The sequence below is a fragment of the Natrix helvetica genome (assembly GCF_964273705.1).
Source record: "Natrix helvetica genome assembly, chromosome: 1".
Classification (NCBI taxonomy): domain Eukaryota; kingdom Metazoa; phylum Chordata; class Lepidosauria; order Squamata; family Natricidae; genus Natrix; species Natrix helvetica.
The window spans coordinates 181,588,753-181,610,796 of NC_138548.1; the positions used below are offsets into that span (position 1 = coordinate 181,588,753).

Sequence of the window (22,044 nt, forward strand, 5' to 3'; positions counted from 1 at the left end):
AAATCTAAGGGCACCTCAAGGTGTGTAAAATCTGCTATTCTTCATCACCCTTTACACCACAGGGGAAGAGAGTGACCAGTGAGGTTAGAGAAGCTATTACTGATAATTTCAACTGATGGGGGGATGGGTCCTCCCCTCCCTTCCAGTCCCCTATATTTGCTGCCTATAACTGAACAGGGTCAGGAGAGGGGATATAGCAAGGAACTTGGAGAGCTTGGGAGGAGATCTGCAATCAGGCATGCCTCATTTCTACTGCAGAGTAAAGTTGACTTTCCTACCCCTAGTGATGTGCCTAATGAGAGAAAGCAGCAAAACTGATAGTCAGCCACATGCCTTATTTACCATACATTTGCATACCCACAATCAAGACAGCATTACTTGACAGTGACTCAGAATGGAGACAACAAATGTGGGAGAAGGATCAGCATGAAGGAAGTTCATTTTTGCTGATTGATGAATGGGTAGATAGCTTTTAACTCAGCAAAAGGGAAGGGCCTTTAGGCTCTCTTTAAATGGAGCTTCCCTAATTTCTCACAGCAAGAAGGGTTATAAATGGATGCCACTAATATGCCCCCTTAGGGTGATTGATTTTTGGATCTGAACTTGTAAAGTTTCCAAATGCACATAATAATGTGTTAAATGCATAATGAGGGTGTCTGTTTACGTATAATGTACATAAATCCAAATCCATGCTAGGAAGTGAGTGTATGATGCGACCTTGTGTCAAATGTCTCAGTCCTTATCCAAAAACAATTAATTGACTTGGTGTCAAATCTGTCTCTATCCTTATCCACAAACGGTTTGCTTTTCAGTCCTTTGCACCAGCCAGTATTCATTAGTAAAATATGTTACACATATAAATTAAACAATAGTGCTATGGCCTTTTTTTAAACATATGACATAATTTGAAATCCAACTCTAATGGTTTTAATAAATCATTAACCCACTTTAGATTTTTTTTAAATGCTTTTTGATTACTGTATATTGTTATGTTATTGAATTATTCTTGAACTGCTGTCTGTTTAAACTTCAGAATATTTGAAGACAATCTATTTTTGCCTTCTAAAGACAGCTACACATAAGCCCTGCCTTATTAACTAATCTCCAAATTATTTTGCATATTGAGTAAGAACTCTTGTGTTTTTGTCACTGTGATCCTCTGTGGAATGGAACTAGAATACTTTGATTTTATCCAGGTTGTTATCATTCACACAAATTCTCCATGTCACTTCTACTACTTTAGGCAGGAGATTGATGTTTGTGTGAAGCAAGGTGCTCTGCAGTTCCATCAGTCAGAAAGTGGGAGTTACTTCTGACAGATTTCTACCTCACCAGCATTGGCACCAGAAGGAGCCATATCATGCACCCCTCCTATGGGATCTTCCCGTCTCCTGCCTTACAAGTGGTGCCTGGCAAAGAGCCAGGCAAATGTGGAAATGACAGAGCCAGGATGCCATAAAGCCCCCCCCCCCAATTAGATTTCAAACAGTCCAAAGGCTAACTCAGTGCCTCAGTGATTTACTGCCATTTAGACATGTCGGCGACATTATATTTCTCTCTCATTTTTGGCAATTATCTGGGCACATAGTGAAGCAATCAAAATATTCCATCACTCTATGCCAAAATACCTTTGACGTGTAGTTAGAATTCTCCATTTTGCACAGTATCTTTGTCCTAGTGGTATCTCTTAAATGGCCTATTTATCACATGGAGGATGAGGATACAGATCTAATTTAATCAGAAGACTCTGACTTTAAATCTATTGCACCAGGGGTAGTTGCCTTCTCTCTAAGTGCTGACAAACAGGCCATCATTGAGAGACAGCCCCCTACCTGTAGTTTGGTGACATTCTCTGTACTCCCTGGAGCTGCTATGTAGTGATAACCATAAGAACGATGGCTTCCAATAGGCTAGAAAGATGGTTATGTATCCCAGAGCTCTGCTGGCTAAAAATAACTATGATTTATGCTGCCTCTTCTTGAAACCACTCCTACTACCTCATATATTATCAGCTGTCATACATTACATGGCTATTTATTTATTGGACTTTTCATCTGATTTAATGTTGGGCTGTTCATATTATTTAAATGTTTTTAGCCGATTTAATGTTTTAGCTGTTTCTTATGCTTTTTTCCTAGTTTTGAACAGCACCCCCAGTCCATTGAAATTGGATGGCCAATACATTTTAAATAACAAGAAGTCTTGAGTACTCTGTTGAAGAATTATTTTGTCTTTTTACAGGGTGCCCACTAAAGCTGCACACAAAAAATAATTCTTCATATTTTTGTGTAAAGGTATCAGATCAGTACCTTCAGACTGAAATCTTGTGTCCATTGACAAGGCACCAAATTTGGCAGTTCTTTCTTCGGAGTGATCTTTTATGTAGATCTTGTAGGATCTTCTCCAATAGGGTCTTCTATAGGATCTATAGATGTAGGATCTTCTATAGTGCTCATAATTTATCTAAGAGGCTACTGAAAACAGTGTGTAAAATTGTAGCTGGTTTCTCTTGACCAACTTCTTCTATAGCAGTTACATGATACAACAGAGCCAGAAGAACAGGATACCTAAAAAAATATATTTTAGTACAAAGAGTGCTCTATTTATAAACAGAGGTTATATTCCAAGTGGCTATTTTTAAATATATTTTATTTGCAAGTCCAAACAAGCATAGATATTATTATGTCCACGCAGGCACAAGCATATCCCTGCATTGTCATCCCTCTTGCTCTTCTGGCTCCCCACCCCAGTTCACTTTTTCACTGGCAGCTGTCCCCACTGCACGGCTCCGAAGCTGGTCAATATGTCGGTGCCACAAGCTCCATCCTTGAGCTCCACCTGATATGAACAGGGACCCGTGACTTCTGTGATATGTGCCGGCACCCATACAGGTTGACCAGTATAATTTCAGGCATATACTCGGTCATCTTGCTCAAATGTTCTGACTGTATTTTCCCAGTCTGAAAGGGTTTCTATTGAATAATCTGGATGTATTCTATCTAAATTTGTTCTCAGGCGGCGACCCATAAGTAATTCAGCTGGGCTCCTACCAGTGGCTACACAGGGAGTGACATGTTGGTTGAACAAATGCTCATTAAGTTTCTCCTGATAGCCCCCGGGGCCCGTCTGAGTCAACGCCTCTTTCGTCGTTCGCACCATTCGTTCCTGTCCATTACTTGTGGGGTGAAATGGCACACAAGGGCGTGATGTATTCCTTGATTTCCTAGGAATATCTCGAATGCAGTTGCCATAAATTGAGGCCCATTGTCTGATACCAACACGTCCGGCAACCCATGTGTTGCAAACATTTTGTTTAATACCCTGATAACAGCATCTGTTGTAGTTGACCTCATCATGGCCACCTCCAGCCATTTGGAATACGCATCTACGACAATTAGAAAAGACATTCCATTTATCGGCCCCGCAAAATCAATGTGAATTCTAGACCAGGGGTCTTTCGGTGTTTCCCAGTCCCGTGGTGGTGATGAAGGAGGGATTCCTGGGCTCGGAGCCAACACTGAGAACTGCTAATTGAGAGGCAACAAAGAATAAAAAGCATGCGTGAGTGGCGACTGTTTTGTTTTGGAAAGATAATGGCTAACCCACCACAGTTTGCACCATTTGATCCTGAAATGCAGACGTGGAATTCTTACTTAATCCTTTTTGACTGTATATTAAAAGATAATGACTATACAAATATGACAGATAATCACAAACGAGAGGTTTTTTTGAGCATTTGTGGAAAAGAAGTATTTGAGATGGCAAGAGCCCTCATTGCACCCAAACCCCTTCAGATGGATCCTTGGGACATATTATTGGGTAAACTGTGGGAACATTAGGCGCCCTGACCAACTTGCATTGCTAGAAGACATACTTTTTACCATAGGGACCAGGTGGAGGGTGAGTCTATCAGCTGTTACATGGCGGCCCTCCGGAAGGCAGCTATCTACTGTGAATTTAGCAACCTAGACGAAGTCCTTCGAGACAGATTGGTCTGTGGGACTTGGGATGTTCGGTTACAGAGACAATTACTGGCAAAACTGATGTTAACACTACAAACAGCAGTAGAAGAGGCGCATGCCACTGAATCATCGAATAGATTGACTGAAGAGATACAGAAGTCAGGCAGTCCCCAGACGGCTAGAAGGGGGGGGCAACTGTCCATCAGGGACAGAATTGCAGGGGGACACTGAAGATGAATAAGATAATCACACTGACATCCATCGGTTGAGGGCGGCCAACAAAGATCGCAGAGTGACCGAGGATTGGAGGCTGTTCTCATCATGCATAGGTTGCAGAGGAAACCCCCTGAGAGCTACGTGTCACCATAAAAATACCATTTGCAGATGGTGTGGGAAGAAGGGTCATCTAGCGCAAGTTTGCCGTGCCACACTGCCTGCCACCCCAACAGGACAGACTCCAAGTTATAATGTTGGGGGAAAGCGGGGCTCATCAAGACTGAGAACCCCAGAGGATGATTGTTTTACTATTAATACGGACACCCGTCGTTTAGAGAGGGTGAGCAATCAAACAGAGATTCCGGGAAGTAGTAAAATTTACATTACTGTCCACATTGCAGGATCACTTTGCCAGATGGAAGTGGATACGGGGTAGGCAACGACAGTTGTATCCTGGCAGACCCTACAAAGATTGTTGCCACACAGAGCTGGCTTAGGCAAAGCCGTATCCGTTTGAGAGATTATAAGGGAAATAACATCCCCATCAAAGGAAGTGGAATGTTCCATGTAGAATATAAAGATTTCTCTGGGCCACTTAAATCGGTTGTCGTAGAAGGCTCACTGCCTAACTTCCTGGGACTAGATTGGTTTGCAGCCTTGGGGTTAAGAATTACTGGGGTTCACAGAATCCTGGGAGAAACCATCAGAGAGTTGAGTAAAGAGTTCGTCGATGTGTTTGATGGGAAGTTGGGAGAATATAGGGGTACCCCGATATCCTTCAGTTTGGACCCTAAAGTGGCACCAGTAAGAATGAAACCAAGAATGATGCCATTTGCATTAAAGCCCAAGGTTGACGAACAACTGGATAAATTGATTCAACAAGGCATACTGGAACTGGTGGACCACGCCAAGTGGGAAACCCCCATCGTGTCGCCAGTGAAACCAGATGGATCGGTCGAAATTTGTGCTGATTATAAATGTACTTTGAATAGGGCTCTTCAACAGAATGCATAACCACTACCAGTGATGCAGTACTTGTTACTTCACTGGGTGGTGGTGGTGGTAAGGTCTTTGCAAAGTTAGATCTCACCCAAGCTTACCATCAGCTCCCCATGGACGATGCCACTGCAGAAGCCCAAACTATTATATCTCATCGAGGGGCATTCTGTTGTCATCACCTACAGTTTGGGATAAGTGTAGCCCCGGGTTTGTTCCAAAGCCTGATGGAACAGTTGTTACATGGCATCCCTGGGGTTGTCCCCTACTTTGATGATGTGCTCATATCCGCTGCCAGTAAACCTGAACTATTTGAATGACTGCAACTAGTGTTACAAAGATTCCAAGAGGCTGGGCTAAAGGTAAAGGAAGAAAAGTGTAAAGTAGCAGTAAATCAAGTCAAGTTTCTGGGTTACTTGGCTGATGCGTCCGGATTGCACCCTACCTAGCTACTTGCGGGATCGCATCCTCCCACACACATCCCTGCGGCCAATTCGCTCTCACAGAGAGGGGCTTCTCCTGGTGCCGTCCACTAGGCAATGCCAACGGGCGACACCGAGGAGTAGAGCCTTCTCTGTGATGGGCCCAACCCTCTGGAATGACCTCCCCCCCGACATTAGAACCACTACTGACCTCTGCTCCTTCCGACAGAAATTGAAGACTCACCTGTTCCGACTGGCTGGTCTGGCATAATTATAACGTTTTCCTCCTGGCATACACACTTTTATTGGTTTTTAGAGGGATTGTCTCTTTTAAATTTAATTTTACAGGATATTGGGATTTCAAATTTTGTATATCCTGATTTATTTATTCAGCTGTACAGTTTGGCATATCTTTTATCCTCCTCACACTATTTATTTAATAATTTTAACTTGTTGTATTTTTGCTACGGACTGTACACCGCCCCGAGTCCCTTTTGGGAGAGGGGGCGGTCTATAAGCGCTAATAAATAATAATAATAATAAAGAGAAAGTACAAGCAATACATTCTGCGACAACACCAAAGAATAAGATGGAATTCCAGGCCTTCTTGGAACTCCTCAATTTCTATAGCGTGTTTTTGCAACAGAAGGCATCTGTGGTCGAACCACTACACCGGCTGTTAGGAAAAAAGGTGCTATGCGTTTGGGGACGCAGAGAAGCGGCCACATTTGTGGGGGTGAAAAAATTAATTTCCTTGGACAATGTCCTAATCCAATATAATGAATGCCTGCCATTAGTCCTGACGTACGATGTATCCCCATTTGGAGTTGGGGGAGTGTAAAGTCATCCCTTTCCAGACAATTGTGAAGCTCCAATAGCGTTCTTTTCCAGGATGCTATCATCAGCTGAGAGGAACTATAGTCAACTTCATAAAGAGGCATTGGCTGCAGTTGCCGGTATTAAGAGATTCCATGAATATGTTTATGGAAGGAAATTTGATTTAGTAACAAATCATAAGCCTCTACTGGGACTAATTGCAGGGGACCGACAAACACCACAGATCCTGTCCCCAAGGATGACACGCTGGATGGAGTTTTTAGCAGCATATAACTATAGACTTATACATCAACCTGGCACGGAACTGGGCCATGCTGATGGCCTAAGCCATTGTCCTGGTCTAGAATCCACATTGATTTTGCGGGGCTGATAAATGGAATGTCTTTTCTAATTGTCGTCAATGTGTATTCCAAATGGTTGGAGGTGGCCATGATGGGGTCAACTACGATGGACACTGTTTTCAGGGTATTAAACAAAATGCTTGCAACACATGGGTTGCCGGATGTGTTGGTATCGGATAGCGGGCCTAAATTTACGGCAACTGCATTCGAGGTATTCTTAGCAAATCAAGGAATACGTCATGCCCTTGTCACGCAATTTCACCCTGCAAGTAATGGACAAGTGGAACAAATGGTGCAAACGATGAAAGACGTGTTGACTCAGATGGGCCCCGGGGACTATCAGGAGAAACTTAATAAGTATTTGTTCCACCAACAAGTCACTCCCTGTATAAGCCACCGGTAGGAGCCCAGCCGACACCGGTAGGGTCACCACCTGAGAACAAACTTAAATAGAATACATCCAGATTATTCGATAGAAACCCTTTCAGACTGGGGAAATATGGTCAGAACAATTGAGCAAGGTGACCGAGTATATGCCTGAAATTATACCGGCCAATCTGTATGGGTGCCGGCACATATCACAGAAGTCACGGGTCCCCTTCATATTGGGTGGAGCTCGAGGATGGACGGCTGTGGCGCCGACATATTGACCAGCTTCGGAGCCATGCAGTGGGGACAACTGCTAGGGAGCTGGAAAAAGTGAACCGGGGTGGGGATCCAGAAGAGCAAGAGGGACAACAATGCAGGGAAATGGTATTGGAAAGGCTGAGTCCAGTGCAGAATAAAACACCTGTTATTGAGGGTCCACTGCCACGGAGTCCACCTTGCTCTTCTTCATCTCCAGCTGAGGGATATGCCCAGTTGGAGGTCCCGGAGAGCATTAGTAATCCATCTGATGTAGTTGAAGAAGCGCCGAGGATGCAGTTGATGGGTGGAGGTCCGACAGAAATACAAGAGAGCCACAGGTCAACACGAAGCCGTCGAAGACCAATGTATCTGAACGATTATGTTTGTGTAGTACGAAATTAATGGAACATCCCGCGGGTGGGAAGGGGTGTTATGTCCATGCAGGCAAGAGCAGAGGCTTTTCCTACTGCCGTGCAAGTGCGGGATATATTTTAAAGTTATTGGTTAATTGGCTGAGAGCTTCCCTTAAAAGGAGCTGTTGGCCAGAAACTAGATGTTGGTTTATAGTCTGCTCTTATCTTGAATAAACAGCATTGTTGGAATATGGCTCCTCGTCTGTTCTCCACGCACAACATTGCAGATATGCAGCACACTGAAAACTCTCCTCAACTCTTGGGACCTTGTAGGTTATAATTGTGAACAGGTTTATTTGTAATAGCAAACGTTCATAACTCCAAAGTTTGTAAGAAGAGCAATGTCTGTATTTTTCAAAAACAATATTTCCTTACTAGATGTCCTTTGGTTCTTTTAGGGGTTAACTAGCCCCTGTTGTCATTCTGGGCAGGGATGAAGTTAGATGAAATGGGATTTATAATATTATACACCTGAAGGATATCAAACTGAGTCTGCTGACTTAATACAAAAACTTTGCATCTGCTCCTTTTCCCTTGTAAATCAAAGGGTTGAGGAAACACTGTATGGGTTTGTTGTCTATTCTTGGATCACGAGCTCCCTCTGTTGGTAATAGCCCATTGTTAACGTATCAGACTGTTCAGTTTAGGATTTTGTCTAGTTCAGTATTTCTCAACCTTGGTACCTTTAAGATATGTGAATTTCAGTTCCCAGATTTCCCCAGGTAGTATAGGCAGAAAAAACCCTGTAAAATTAAGCTTTTTTTTATAAAGTGAATCCTCCAGTGACTTCACTTTTAAAACTACAACTCACTGCGCTTTGTGGGCATGCAGAGGGCTGGGATGGCAAAGCTGTTTCCTTCCAGATGTTCCACACTGTTGCAAGGAGCCGCTTGGCTGAATGCTGCAGATTCAGAGACTTCATTTTTAAAGCTAGCATTGCCAAGTCTTTGGGGGGGGGGGCATGTAATGTTCTTGTGATTATACATGAATTAACAAATGTGATTGTAATTATTCTAGACCAGTGATTTCCAACCTTTTTTGGCCATGCCCGACCTAAACATCTTTAAAATCCTGATCCCCCCACCCCCACCCGTGACATATAATTCTTACTTTACTCAAAAAGTGAACTCTACTCAAGGGCACTAACTTGGTTTAAACAAGGTTCAAATCCCCCCCCCCACCATGGGCCCCATGTTGGGAGCCACTGTTCTAGACATTATCACTCTTCCCCTCAGAAGCTCACTCTAAGAAATTGCTCCCATGCAGTCAGTTAGCATATGATAGGGGTAAGGTTACAAAAAGCAAGACACATAAAGGCACTGCCTTTATAAGGCCAGCTGAAGAAATCACTTTAAGCTTTCAGATTGGGGTAGGATGAGGCTGGAGCTCATAAACACACACACACCCCTAGATTTTCATGTATGGAAGAGAGTTTTTAGGGGTGGGTGGTAGGGTTCCAGGAGTTGCCTGTAAATGATTTCTAAATATTCTTTGATGATTTATTGTTTTGTGGGCCATCTGGGGTTATAGTACATTAGATGACCAGCAGCCATATACATCTTTTACATAAAGAAAAAGAAATCAATAAAATTGATTGGGGGGGGGGAGAAATTAAAATATGGCAAGGATGACATGTACCAGCCTATGCATCCAGATGCGTTCTTTTTTTTTTAAAGAATTTTTATTAAACACACAATAAAACATTGGACACAGTGTATCCGTCTTGGCTTTGTCTTTGCCACACATACATACTAAAATATAAGTTAGATATCATAAACACCTTGCTTATTTACATTTGGTCTATTCAGTATTGACAAATATAAAGACATCTTCTATCCATATTGCTTTCGATTTTATCTTATCCACTTTCACTCTGTTATAATTACATGCATAACTCTAATTTTCCATTCTATAAATCCTAATCATTTCTTATTTTAGGTCCCTCTTTTCTGTTCCAACCATCGATAAAATTTATTCCAGACCTTATATTATTCTGTTTCACCTTTATTCTTCACATCCAGATGCATTCTTAAGAACCTTCAAATATGCAAATAGATTTTGTCATACTTCAATTATGAGAAGGGTTTATAAATTCAATGGGAAGAAACAAAATTGTATATATTCTCCATCTCCTAAATTATATCCAGTTTGCTAAATAAAGTTGCACCTAATCCCATCTGTTAAGGGATCTATCTATGTGACTAGGATAATCACATATAAATTAGAATAATATAAATTATTCTAATTTATATTAGAAATAGATATTAGAAATCCTTGACATCTAATTTTGGCAAATGAGGTCACAGCATTCCCTCTCGTGCTGAGCAAATACAGTATAGTTAACATCACATTAAATTACTAAAAATTTGCTGCTGTTCATGATACCAGGATCATTGCTTGAGGAGATCATTTCACTCTGCTTAAGGGGAGGGCCAACTTTCTCAGAAAGGGATGACTTATCTGGCTGATGATTTCCATGTTTACCTGGTTCCTTGCCAAGATTCAAAGTGTAACCTGCTAAAATGTAGCTCTTTTACCACCCCTCTTCCTTCGTAGATGAAGGCGAACAACTAGATTCCTCAGCTCGATCAACTAACCTCTTCCACTATAAACCACGTCTTGCTCCTTTGAAGATTTCTACATCTGAAATGTAAGTATATGGGACAGCTATTCACTTGTAGAAGAGCTCAGTGTAAGAAAATAAGACATAGACCTGATGCATTAGGAAGCTTGGACAAACATTTTAAATTCTCAATAGTTAGAAGATTTATTTAGATACCTGAGAGGTATACTATGTATGTAGTCTATTTTCCAACTAGTAGTCTTTGAGACACTCCAACTATATTGGACTACAAACTCTAGAATTCCAGACTGTCTAAACTGGCTGCCAGTTTTGAGAATTATTGTCCAACACATCTAGTAGGTGCTACATTGCTAAAATAGCTAAGAACAGTCAACTTTTGCAATATTTGGGAGAGGTTAGATTTCTTTTTAAGCTCTACCTCTATTGGTTCATATAATTGTAATGTTATTATCTTTGCCATAGACTGCCCTGAGTTCTTTTAGAGTAGAGAAGCATAAAAATACCAGTAATAAATGAACAAGAAACAAACAAGCTACTTTCATCAAACATTATCAAAAACCTCAGGGTCTCTTCAACCAACTTGGGCCACAAATTTGTGCTGTACTTCTGTGGATCCAAAACAGGATGGACTTTCAAGATTATCTATTTCCACCCACCATATTTCCATATAAGAATATGCATATTTCATATACAAGAATACAAAGATTTCATCAGACTGAATGTGCAGTAACTCTAGGGAATTAAATCAGGTAGTGCTTCCCCAGAAAAGCTTGTGGCTTTGGAAAGACCTTTTGGGAGATTCAGAGATTAAAATGGCGTAGAACCATTTTAATGGGGTTCTCAACCTGTAGTTGAGCTTGATGATGTCACTGGCAATCTGAAGGCTTGAAGAAATGTTAGGATTTAAATTTTGAATTAAGTCTTGGGGTTCCATACCCATGGTCCTTCGCCACAAATGATATTTAAAGGGAGTCTGTTATAAAGAAAAGGTTGAGAACCACTGGGGTAGAATATTTCTGTAACTATCAACTGGGAGGTCCATTAATATTACATTTTTCCCCTTTCTCAGTAATGACGAGACGGGATAGGGCTCATTCCTGAGTTATAGCTCAAGAAGTTATAGCTCAAGAAGTATCAGCACTTGAAAGTAAACACTAAGAGAACAGTATTAGGAAAGGTCAATCAAAGCTATCTGTACTTTGATTGATATTACTAATTTTACAAGGTGGAAGAAAGATTATGTGCTTGTGCGCTTTCTAAGAGTTTATCTGACCTAAATATGATACCCTGATTGTATTAAAATAGAAGGCAAGCTCCAAATCCTGAACATGCTTCCATAAAGCCTTTTGACTACCCTGAAGAAGTTATGGAGAATCCAAGAATTGACCTGTATGCTTCTGAAATATTTGGCATGGAGGAAGATATGACAGCATTGTCAGAGTCAACCAGCCAGCCAGCTGGGATTGCCTGCCTCAAACAGGTATGGGCTGGGGTTTCAGTCTTGTGCCTGCAACACAAATAAAATTGATCTGGATCTGGGTTATTGAGGAAATGGGGAGGAAAGAGAGAAACAAAGCTAGATTGGATGACATGGACTTATTTGGTTATAAATTACCATTTTCTCATCATTTTTTAGAAAAACTGGAACTTGTCAAATGTAATGCTTCGTGTATTCTTTCTGCCAGCAGTGGTTCATTTATTATTTATCCTTTAATTGTCAATACACATAGGAAGGTTGGTAGTTGGTTGGTCAGTTAGTAGATTGATGCAGTTCACTTCAGAGGTGCTCTGTGCAGATGAGAAAAAGATGCTGCTTTCTGAAAAAATTACAATAAGGATGAATTGGACTAGGCCCAGCCTCTGCTTGCACTTGCTTCCCAGACAGAGGATAGGGTGACATTAAAAAGGAAAGGTTTTCTGATTCTTCTTTTCTTGTTTTCAGGCTGAAGGAGTTTTAAAGAGCAAAAGGACTGAAAGACCAAAAAAACAGCCAATACAGAAAGCTGGAGATGGGTTGAAAAACCAAAAAAAGAGTTTGAAGAAAGAGAAATACCAAAGTCAGACAGAGTTTGTTGTAGGTACGACTTTGCATAACAATTTAGGAAGAAGGGGAGAGAGAGAGAGAAGGAGAAGAATGACAGAATTTTCTAAGTTTCTCAATAAGCAAGGGCTTGATTGATGGCTATGTAACCGGCTTTACCAAAACTAACCCTTTGTCAAGTTCAAGATAAACTGAAAGAAAATTAGCCAAGAAATGAATAAAGGAAAATTGGGAAACTGTCTATCCACCAATGAGCAAGGAGTTTTAGTGAGATTAAATATAAATATAGTTGTATTATTTTTATAAAGTTGAAAATACTCATTTAAATTGGCAGGGGCAAGATTTTGGCACATTTATGCCATCTTCGATCTCCTTTCCTGATGAAGCTTCCTTGGTTTTCCTTTAGTTTTTCTGGCCACGACTATAAAGAAGTCATTAGTAGACTAGGGCATTGATGATGTTACTTAGTTGGGTATAAAACATCTGCAACCAAACAACCAGCTCAGAGGCCACCAAGGACTCCACAGTTCAACCCTGAGCTACGTATATTCTCTTCTATTAGAAATGCCTCTGGGGAGGGAACACCATTGTAAGCATTCAAAAGATTGTGTGGATCAGCCACATCTGTTGCCAAAATTTTATTTATTTTATTTATTCTTCGCATTTCTAAACCGCCCCCTCTCCCAAAAAGGGACTCGGGGCGGTGTACAGTCCACACAACAAATAACAGATAAAATACAAATATAAATATAACTATAAATATACGTATATATGTGGAGGAGGTTAAAATTAAGAGTACTGTACAGAAGAATAAATATGGGTCTTAAAAACAATTAAAAATTAAAACATTACCCTTAAAATAACCAGATGAGAGTATACTACCAGGAGTTCATAGTTGTAACATTTATAATTATGCCAGGCCAGCTAATCGGAACAGGTGAGTCTTCAATTTTTGTCGGAAGGAGCGGAAGTCCAAGGTGGTTCTAATGTCGGGGGGGAGGTCATTCCAGAGGGTTGGGCCCATCACAGAGAAGGCTCTACTCCTTGGCGCCGCCCGCTGGCATTGCCTAGTGGACGGCACCTGGAGAAGGCCCTCCCTGTGAGAGCGGATTGGCCGCAGGGATGTATGTGGGAGGATGCGATCCCGCAAGTAACTAGGTCCTGAGCCATGGAGCGCTTTAAAGATAGCAATCAGGACCTTGAAACGCACCCGAAAAACCACAGGTAGCCAGTGCAGCTTGCGCAGGAGCGGTGTTACGTGGGAGAATCTAGACCTCCCCACGATAATCCGCGCGGCTGCATTCTGGACTAGCTGCAGTCTCCGGGCGCGTCCCAAGGGAAGCCCCATGTAGAGAGCATTACAGTAGTCTAGGCGAGACGTCACCAGCGCATGAGTGACTGTGCGTAACAATGGAGCACCATCTAAAGTACAAAAAGTTTTCCAAATCATCTACAAATAAAGCACCATAGAAGGACTCACTCTCCTTCCACATACAAAAAAAGTAGTTAATGTTTTGGGGGAAATACTTCAGAATTTACATGAGGGTAGCACCTCTGAGTGACGTGATAAATCAGCACATCTTTTTCAGGCTTCCACAAGATGTGGGATTTTTGACAAGCCAGCTCATGAACTTCAATGGCTTTTTTAAAGCAGTTACATTTTTTCCAGGTTGAGGCAGAAACCTAAATAAAGATCAGCTGCTTTAAAGAATAGCTGTGAGTTCTAAGGTTCTTAATTTTCTAAGTGCTCAGCCCTAATGATCTACTGGGTAAGTTCTCTTAATAGAAAGCTCTGGTGGGCTGACTGCCCATGTTATTAAAAAAAAGTATAAGAGTAGATAAGGTGCTGATGCACAACAGATGGGGTGGGGGATGAAGCAGGTGGGACAAGGTTCCTTCTTAAGGTATAGATTTGGGGAACAGAAAAACTCAACTGTTTTTTTTTTAATCACTTTGCTCCCAAGTGCCTGTGAAGGTACTATGGCACAATTCTCTGTAACATTGCCCTAAATCCTACAATTAATAATTTTAAAATCTCTGTGAAGTCACCCCCGACCCCCCAAATGAATTACAAAAGGTAATTTTAGTCCCAACTACAGATCTGTGGAATAAAGCGGAATAAAAATACTTCCTCCTTACAGGGAAGCCCAGAGAGAGAAAAAATATTAGGAAAACAATTGCTCGCTCCAAGGGAAAACCCACAGTGGCCAAACGATCAGCCAGTGTGGAAGAACGAACCCACGAGAGAGATTCAGGGGAAGAAGATGTTGAAGCAGAGCCTATTAGATGTCTTGTAGAGGAACAAGGAGAAGAAGGAGGAGGAGGTGACCAAAGTCTTCCTGATTCTAGCATTTTTATGGAGGAGCATCCCTTGACACTTGATATGAACCAAACATTTAGCGAAGAGGTCAGCAATACTTCTGGGTTTCATCCAGGACCTGCTAGTGAAACGTCCATTGCTACCTACAAAGCAGTCTCCACTGGAAATGGTTCCCAGGCTGATGCAGAGCAGGGAAATCAGCTAATGGAGGTAAGCTTTACTTTCACACCCACCCACCAGAATAAAGGTTCATTTAAATTTTCCTTACATAATTTATGTTTACTGAAGCTGATGGTAAAAAATAAGAAGCTAACTGTTCATCGCCACCTTTGCACCAGATTTATCTGAATTAGAAGTGGACACTGTTTATTGTCTGCCAGGCTAACAGCAGATTCTCATGAATGTCTTATGAAAAGTAAGCTCCACTGCCTTAGTAGGATTTCCTCCAACATTTATGTGTGGAACTACAGCGCTTACTGGGATATTCCAAGGCCTTGCGCTGGTTGCCTTCCTCAATTGCTCCATAGGTGAGGCATTTCAGAAAACAAAATTGTACAGAAAAAAAGCATGTGGTATTGGACCTCCAGCTAATATTAGAAATTATAGCAGTAGTCCTGCTAAGGCTTGCTTGCTGTGTTTAACATTTCCACTCAGGTATGTTATGGGAGCCCTGTTTCAGGTCATCCTCCTTTTCTTGCATATGGTAATTCTCTATTCTTGGAAAACTGTGCAGTAGTCATACAGTAAGATTAGCAACAAATGTTTGGGTCCATCTATAGCTATGGTCAGCTATGCCAATTCTGTTCAGATGATGAAGAAATATGCTATTGTATAAGCTTAATTTTTAACTTCATAGCTTTGCCTTCAAAAGAGTTTTTCCCATACAATTATAATGGAGTTCTTCATATAATTAAAACAACTCAGTGTATTTGGTTTGTATTATCTTTTATTAATGTTGTATTGAGTATTAAATAACTTCAGTCATTTTCTTTGTCCACTTATTAATATTATTTTCTGAAGCTATATCTTTATTTCAAATATAAGAAAATATACGAGGAATAAGGCACAATCCATTTAGAGACCCTATAAGAGATCTGCAGAGGGGTTTAAAAGATGTTGACTTTATAACTCATAATGTAGCTGCCCTCATTAACTGAAGCTTCAGATTATGTCTTATGGATGAGCCAATATTCCATACTCTTCATCTGTTGTCTTTTTCCTAACATGGCATGTGGGAGAGATAGCGCCCCTGCCTCATTTTACTGGCAAGTGTGTGTGTCTTTCTCACTGTGTGTGTTTGTGTCTGTGTCAGTGTGTATCCTGTTTCCCTGAAAATAAGACCAAAATATTTTTTGCTTCCAAAAAATAAGCCCTAGCATGTTTTTACATGTATGCCTAATGTAAGTCCTATCCCCCAAATAAGCCCTACTTAAGAGCCTGCGCAGCTGCCTGCCCGCCCATTCAGTCTGGTTGCTCATGGTGCCACAGCCATGAGGTGAGATTTGGGGGTGGAGCAGCCAGGCCATCCACACTGTAACAATTGCCTGGCAGCAGCAGCAGCAACTATCAGGATTCCAAGTAACACCCCCAACAGAATCAAAACTCCGAGGAAGGCATCTCCCTCAAAGTATAGATTTATTTGAGATGTCTTATTGGCACATCTGGGGCAAACCCAAATCTGAAAGTCCTGCGTTCTCCCCACCCAAAGTAAAGTCAAAATTCCTTCCCCTCAGTCCACATGTACATCACGTAGTCCAATCCGGTCACTGTCCCAACTCCGGTTAACTTCCATTCATGCCTCCCCAGGTGTTGGCGAGACATCCTTGATTCGCAGGGGAAAGAATATTGTTAGGATTACACACCCCACGCCATCTCCACCTTCACTCTCCCATTCCCACAGCTTGCCCAGCCACCTCTGTGGCAGCCCTGAAGACTCCCATTAAAGATGGCTCCAGGGATGACACCAGCAGCCATGTCCAGCAGGAGCCCGCTGCTTCTGCTTGCTCACGACTACAATGGAGCAGAAGGCCCAGTGACATGCCGGTGCCATGGCCACAAGGCGAAGCAGGGGGTGGAACTGCCCCACGCACCCCACACAGCTGACCTCAGGGCCTCTGCAGCCAGGCCATCCATGCTTTGACCTCACCTCATGGGCACAGCACCAATGTATTTCTTGGTCTCCTGCTCCATTGCAGCCATGAGGAAGCAGAATAAATGGGGCGGCAACCACATGAGCTCCTGCTGGACAAGGCTGCCAGTGCTGCCACCAGGGGGCAGTTGTCAGGGCATGGCTGGCCTGGCTGCAGGGGCCTTGTGATAAGCCAGTATAGGGCACGTGGGGCAGCTCCACCCCAACTGCCTCACCTCATTTCATTTTGGCACCCCAAGCAACCAGACGGAATGGACGGGCGGCCAGCTGCGCAGGCTCTTAAGCAGGGCTTATTTTGGGGGATAGGACGTATATTAGGTGCAAATGTAAAAATCATGCTAGGGCTTATTTTCCTGATAGGTCTTATTTTGGGGGAAACAGTGTTTTCATTTCACTATAAGCCAGAAAATGCCAGTTCTCAAAACTAGCAATGTTATGAAAACTAATTTTGAAAATGGTGAAAAGCCACCACGTGGAAGCACTCTAAAAGACCTGGGGACAATCAGAACATTGTTGTTACAGCATTTGAGTAAAATAGGGTGATTTGAGTTCAAATCTCCATGCCAGGATAAGTCCCATTGGGTGACCTTTGGCCAATCATCTCTCAACCTAACCTATTGAATAGAATTGTTGTGAAGGTAATAGTGTGGGGGGGAGGGGTGTTTAAAGGCCCTTGGAATAAATGTAATAATGCTTGCTATAAACTTGATAAAATTTGCCAGAGTTTTGAGAGTTTAAATAAATTCCTTATCTGTCTTCTTCAGATACCAAGTATATTGGAAATGCCCTTCTCTACATTAGTGAAATCCAGGCCAGGTTTAGTGTTTGAGCCTAATCCTCTTTTACGCTCCTTTTTCAATTGAACAGGATTTGTCTCTGCACAAAGAAGAGCTGAAACTATCCCGAGACAGGTTAATAGCAGAGAGGGCAGAAAAGCGACGGCTGGCAGTGGAGACAAAGCGAAAAGAACGGGAAGAGCAGAAAAGAAAAGAGCAGGAAGAGCAGGAGCGTATGGAGAAAATGAGAGAAGAAATGGAACAAGAGAAGCAAAGGAGGATTGAGGAATTTCGGTGAGCAGAAAGAAATAATCATCTCCTATTTGACAAGATAAGTTGTGGGATGCTTCCACGCCCTTTCCTTTCCCACCATGCAAAAACTGCCAAGAAACCATGGATACCTATGGTAGCCTTTTCTGTCCCTGTTTTTCCAAAGTCCTTTGAAGCTTCAGAAATGAAGAACAGGCAAGGACCATAATTAACCAGTTAGTGCTCCCTCCAGATAACCCAGTGAAGGCTGTAGAAATGGTTCTTAGCTATCATGCTACTCCTAGAGTTATTGGAACAAGTTTTTTTGCCCCACCATATAGAAAAAAGGGGAAAGTAAATTGCAAATACAATGGCTCTTGACATAAGTTTGGGCTTGAGAAGAATGTTTCTAATTTTTATTTCCAGTCTCACCTGTTTCATCTACAATACATTCCAGGGCAATATTTATCTGAGTCCTACTGGACTTTTATGACCAACTTTGTTTTCTCTCAGTTTAAGAAAACAGCAGCTTGAAGCAGAGCGGCAGCAGCAGGAAGAAGAGGCAGAAAGGGAACGACAAGCTGAAAAGGCAGCCCAAGACCAGGCCCGGTGGCTACAGGAGGAACAGCGCCGGAAGTTTTTGGAGATACAGAGGAAGAAGCAAGCACAGGAACTGGAACGGGCAGGTAACCTAAGATGGGCCATGATGTCAGAGCCAACCCCAGCTCTATGGAGATCCTTAGCAAGACTGTCATGGGACTCCTCTTTCAAGCTTCCTAGGAAGTTCCTACCGTATGTGCCTGGCTTTGTGATACTTGGGGATCGCCAAGGAAGATAGCAGGGTCCACTAGATGGGAATGCTACTTTAGTATATCTTACAATGCCTTGGGCTTTTAAAAAGTAAAGTGTATTTGTGTTTGTTTTAAATAGAGGAATAATATTAGTAAAAGTTGCCAATCAATTTAAACATACCCATATTTCTTTTCAGTTTATCCAGTGGATTTTAAGAATTCTTATTTTTAATTCTACATTTTATTTCTTTCTCCAAAGAAATCTTTAAGACAAATTTTGTCACCATGCACAACTCTTTTATTAATTTTCAACATTTTATACTGTTTTTCATAAAAATAAAATAATTGTTATAACTATAATAAATTGTACAGAAGCTTAACCCAGTAAAGACCGTAAAATTTAAAAGCAATGTTAATGTTAACAGCAACACAATAGCTGAAGGAAAGGCCTACACGGGCAAATAAAGAAGTGTTCAATTTCTGGTGAAAATACCGAAGAGTTCAACTTTTATCAGCTAGAGGTTTATTTTGGTTCCACTTCACCACACTCCTGTTTTGTCTCCACAAGAGCAGATTGTACCACAGTGCAAAAATATGACTGTTTTGCAATAAAAGATCTAATTAATCAGGCACTTGAGGTTTCCCCTAAATACAGTGTTTTTCTATCTTTTCACTTCTTTATTTTATTTACTTTATTTCTCCTGAAATAGAAATAGCTATTAGCTCACTCACTTGCTTGCTCTGTTCATCAGAAGCAGAAAAACGCAGACAAAAAGAAATAGAGATGCAGCTGGAGGAAGAACGGCGACAGCTAGCAGAGATGGCCGAGGAGCAAAGGTTGGAATATGAGAAGAGGAAAAAGGAGGAAGAAGAGAAAACAAGGCTTGAGGCTGAGGAGAGAAGGAGAAGAGCTGAGGAAGAGGCTAGAGTTGCTTTGGAAGAAGCAAGAAAGCAAGCGTTATTACTCTCAAGGTATGCAGAACTTCCTAGGAAAAAATCATTCTTAATAGTGAATTATGGCAGGATGCCCGTTTTTGGGTGTTACAATACTGGATCTACCAGAAGCATAACTTAACGTCAGATAGCTTCAGTCTTCCTCTTAGACTTAGCCTAAGTCCGGAAGTCACTTCCAGTTTGCTCAGAGGATCGTTTTAAGTGCTCCTGAAGGTCCCTGAAGCCTCCGGATCACTCCAAACGACTCTCCAAGCAAATCGAAAGTCGTAGGGTCTTTTTTTGCTCTCCAGAGGCTCCTATAAAGGGGGGGAGGGCTTTTTTCGCCTTCCCCAGGCTCCTATAAAGCCTCTGGAGCCTGGGGAGGGCAAAAAATGGATGCAAAAAAGGGGGGTCATGCCTGTAGCATGCGCATGTGCACTGGGAGGGGTCGCACATTGCATTATGGGTGCGGCGCGCCCACGCACAACCCTCCTGCGCTCCCCCCACTTATGGCACGCAAGCCAAAAAAGGTTTGCCATCGCTGGACTAAGTGAACTGAGTCACGTTTCTAAATTAGAACCTCTTCCTGCATCCAGTAAATACAGTATTATATTCAACAGTCACATTACATTGACTGGGCCAGGAGCAATGCTCAGTCTTTGCCCCTCACCCCAAAATAAATGCAAAGAATCTTAGATCACTTTCAGGCTGATTTCATAGGCAGGAATCACCATGAAGCTGTATCTTTCATTTAAATGTCCAGGCATCCAATAAGTATTCATCATAGTGTGTTCTGCCCCTTACCAGTAAATACGCTCCTGTAGTTTATGATAAGAATGGTTTTTTATTAGCAATACACTTCTGCCAATTGATAATTTATTAATGCTTAATGTTAGGCAGTGAGTTTCCTGTGAAATTCTCCCTAATTTCTAGCTGCTCCCAAATGCTGTGGCAAGGATTTTTAGTGGAACACGTACTGTGATTCTTATTTTACAAGTTACAAATTGGCGATTATTGCATTAATGCTCCATATTGCTTGAGATCAAGATTTAAGAAAGACTGGGTTTGAAACTAGCTTGCCCATAAGGTATCATGAGGAAGCTCTGCTCTGTATCCCAACAGGGGATGAGTTATAAGAAGTCCCTTCCTGCTATGTCTTCCTTGTTCAGCTAGGGACTGGCCTTTGCTTTTCAACCCACTTCAACTTTCCATATCTGTTCCCTATAATATTGTTAAAATTACAAATTTTCTTTTATTAATTATCTGGTTCCAGACATATGGCAGAACTGGAGAAGGAGCAACAATTTCAGTATCAAGTACTTGTAGAAGCCTGTGGACTGGATCGAAGACAGGATATTTCGCGTCCGTGGGTTTATTCCTACTTCCAGCATCCTTTTTCTACAACAGAAGATGATTAAAGTCCTATCCATGCTCAAATATCTTTTTGGGTGTGTGATAAAATCAAGCTTGCATTCTGACAAGTTTTCCAACAGACTTAAGTAGTAAAATGTAGAACGACTAAAAATGCTTTTCTCCAAATTTTGTCTGACACATCTAGACAATGTTCTAAATAATTTTTAACCCATACTGGGATGTGTGGATATATGTAAATATAATCTATTTGTTGTTATTGCAAACATGCTGAGTTTCCTTTAATACTGACCCAACCACAATCAAGCTAGTTTGATGGGTGGTAGTAAATGCCATCTGTGAGTCCTGCTTTTGATTGGTTCCTATGCTCTAAACTTGCTAAATTATTTTTTCCTCTACCCTTCTATTTCTTTTTTAGACTACAAGTAGGCTTTTTCCTTTGAAAAATCCTAAAGCATATGAGACTGTCTTTTAGGTTATGAATCTTGAGATTAAATTTAAAATATGAACTATATTTTTATTTGTAAAATAGAAATGTAGACGTTCCTGATGAATAACATGTTTGAAATAGCTAGGTGATCTCTAGAAATAGTGGCCTTGGGATTTCTATTTAAGAGACAACCTAAGAGCATGATTCATACTCTCATTTCTGCAGCATTTTGTGTTTCACTGTGAATGAATTTTTACGGTCCTAGAAATTGGTCTGGTGTAACGTACTGCTCGGGTGTAAGGAATTCTCAGCTGCACAAGTTCTTCTAAAGCAAGTTTGGCTGGCTCTCAAATTTTCTTTCAAACTAATTATGCTATTACTTTTATTTTAAAAAAATGAATCTTTAGTAACTATGGGTTTTATTATAGATATTTAAAACCTTTCTCTTGCAACCTGCTGCCTGCCCTCTAGGAGGAACAGCAATGTAAGAGGCAAATAATCATGTTACAAGGATCATGTTACAAATCTTTCCCACTGACTTCATTCAGATGTTTAATGCTAAAGATATGGATAACACTTAAGCCCA

The 22,044-nt window shown here is 41.4% G+C and overlaps 1 protein-coding gene across 9 annotated transcripts in view; it reads left to right on the forward strand.

The window, feature by feature from the left end:
- Positions 1-21,920, forward strand: part of KIAA2012 — a 70,740-nt gene extending 48,820 nt beyond the window's left edge. For 8 of the 9 annotated variants that reach the window (XM_081938660.1, XM_081938658.1, XM_081938664.1 and 5 more), the window contains 8 exons: positions 10,371-10,464; positions 11,704-11,878; positions 12,341-12,476; positions 14,581-14,969; positions 17,776-17,978; positions 18,447-18,619; positions 19,477-19,696; positions 20,931-21,920. In XM_081938660.1, the coding sequence (XP_081794786.1) occupies positions 10,371-10,464; positions 11,704-11,878; positions 12,341-12,476; positions 14,581-14,969; positions 17,776-17,978; positions 18,447-18,619; positions 19,477-19,696; positions 20,931-21,075 (1,535 nt within the window). In that variant the 3' untranslated portion in view covers positions 21,076-21,920. The remainder of the gene's footprint in view (positions 1-10,370; positions 10,465-11,703; positions 11,879-12,340; positions 12,477-14,580; positions 14,970-17,775; positions 17,979-18,446; positions 18,620-19,476; positions 19,697-20,930) is intronic. The other variant, XM_081938663.1, reaches the window with a different exon arrangement.
- The last annotated feature ends 124 nt before the right edge of the window (positions 21,921-22,044 follow it).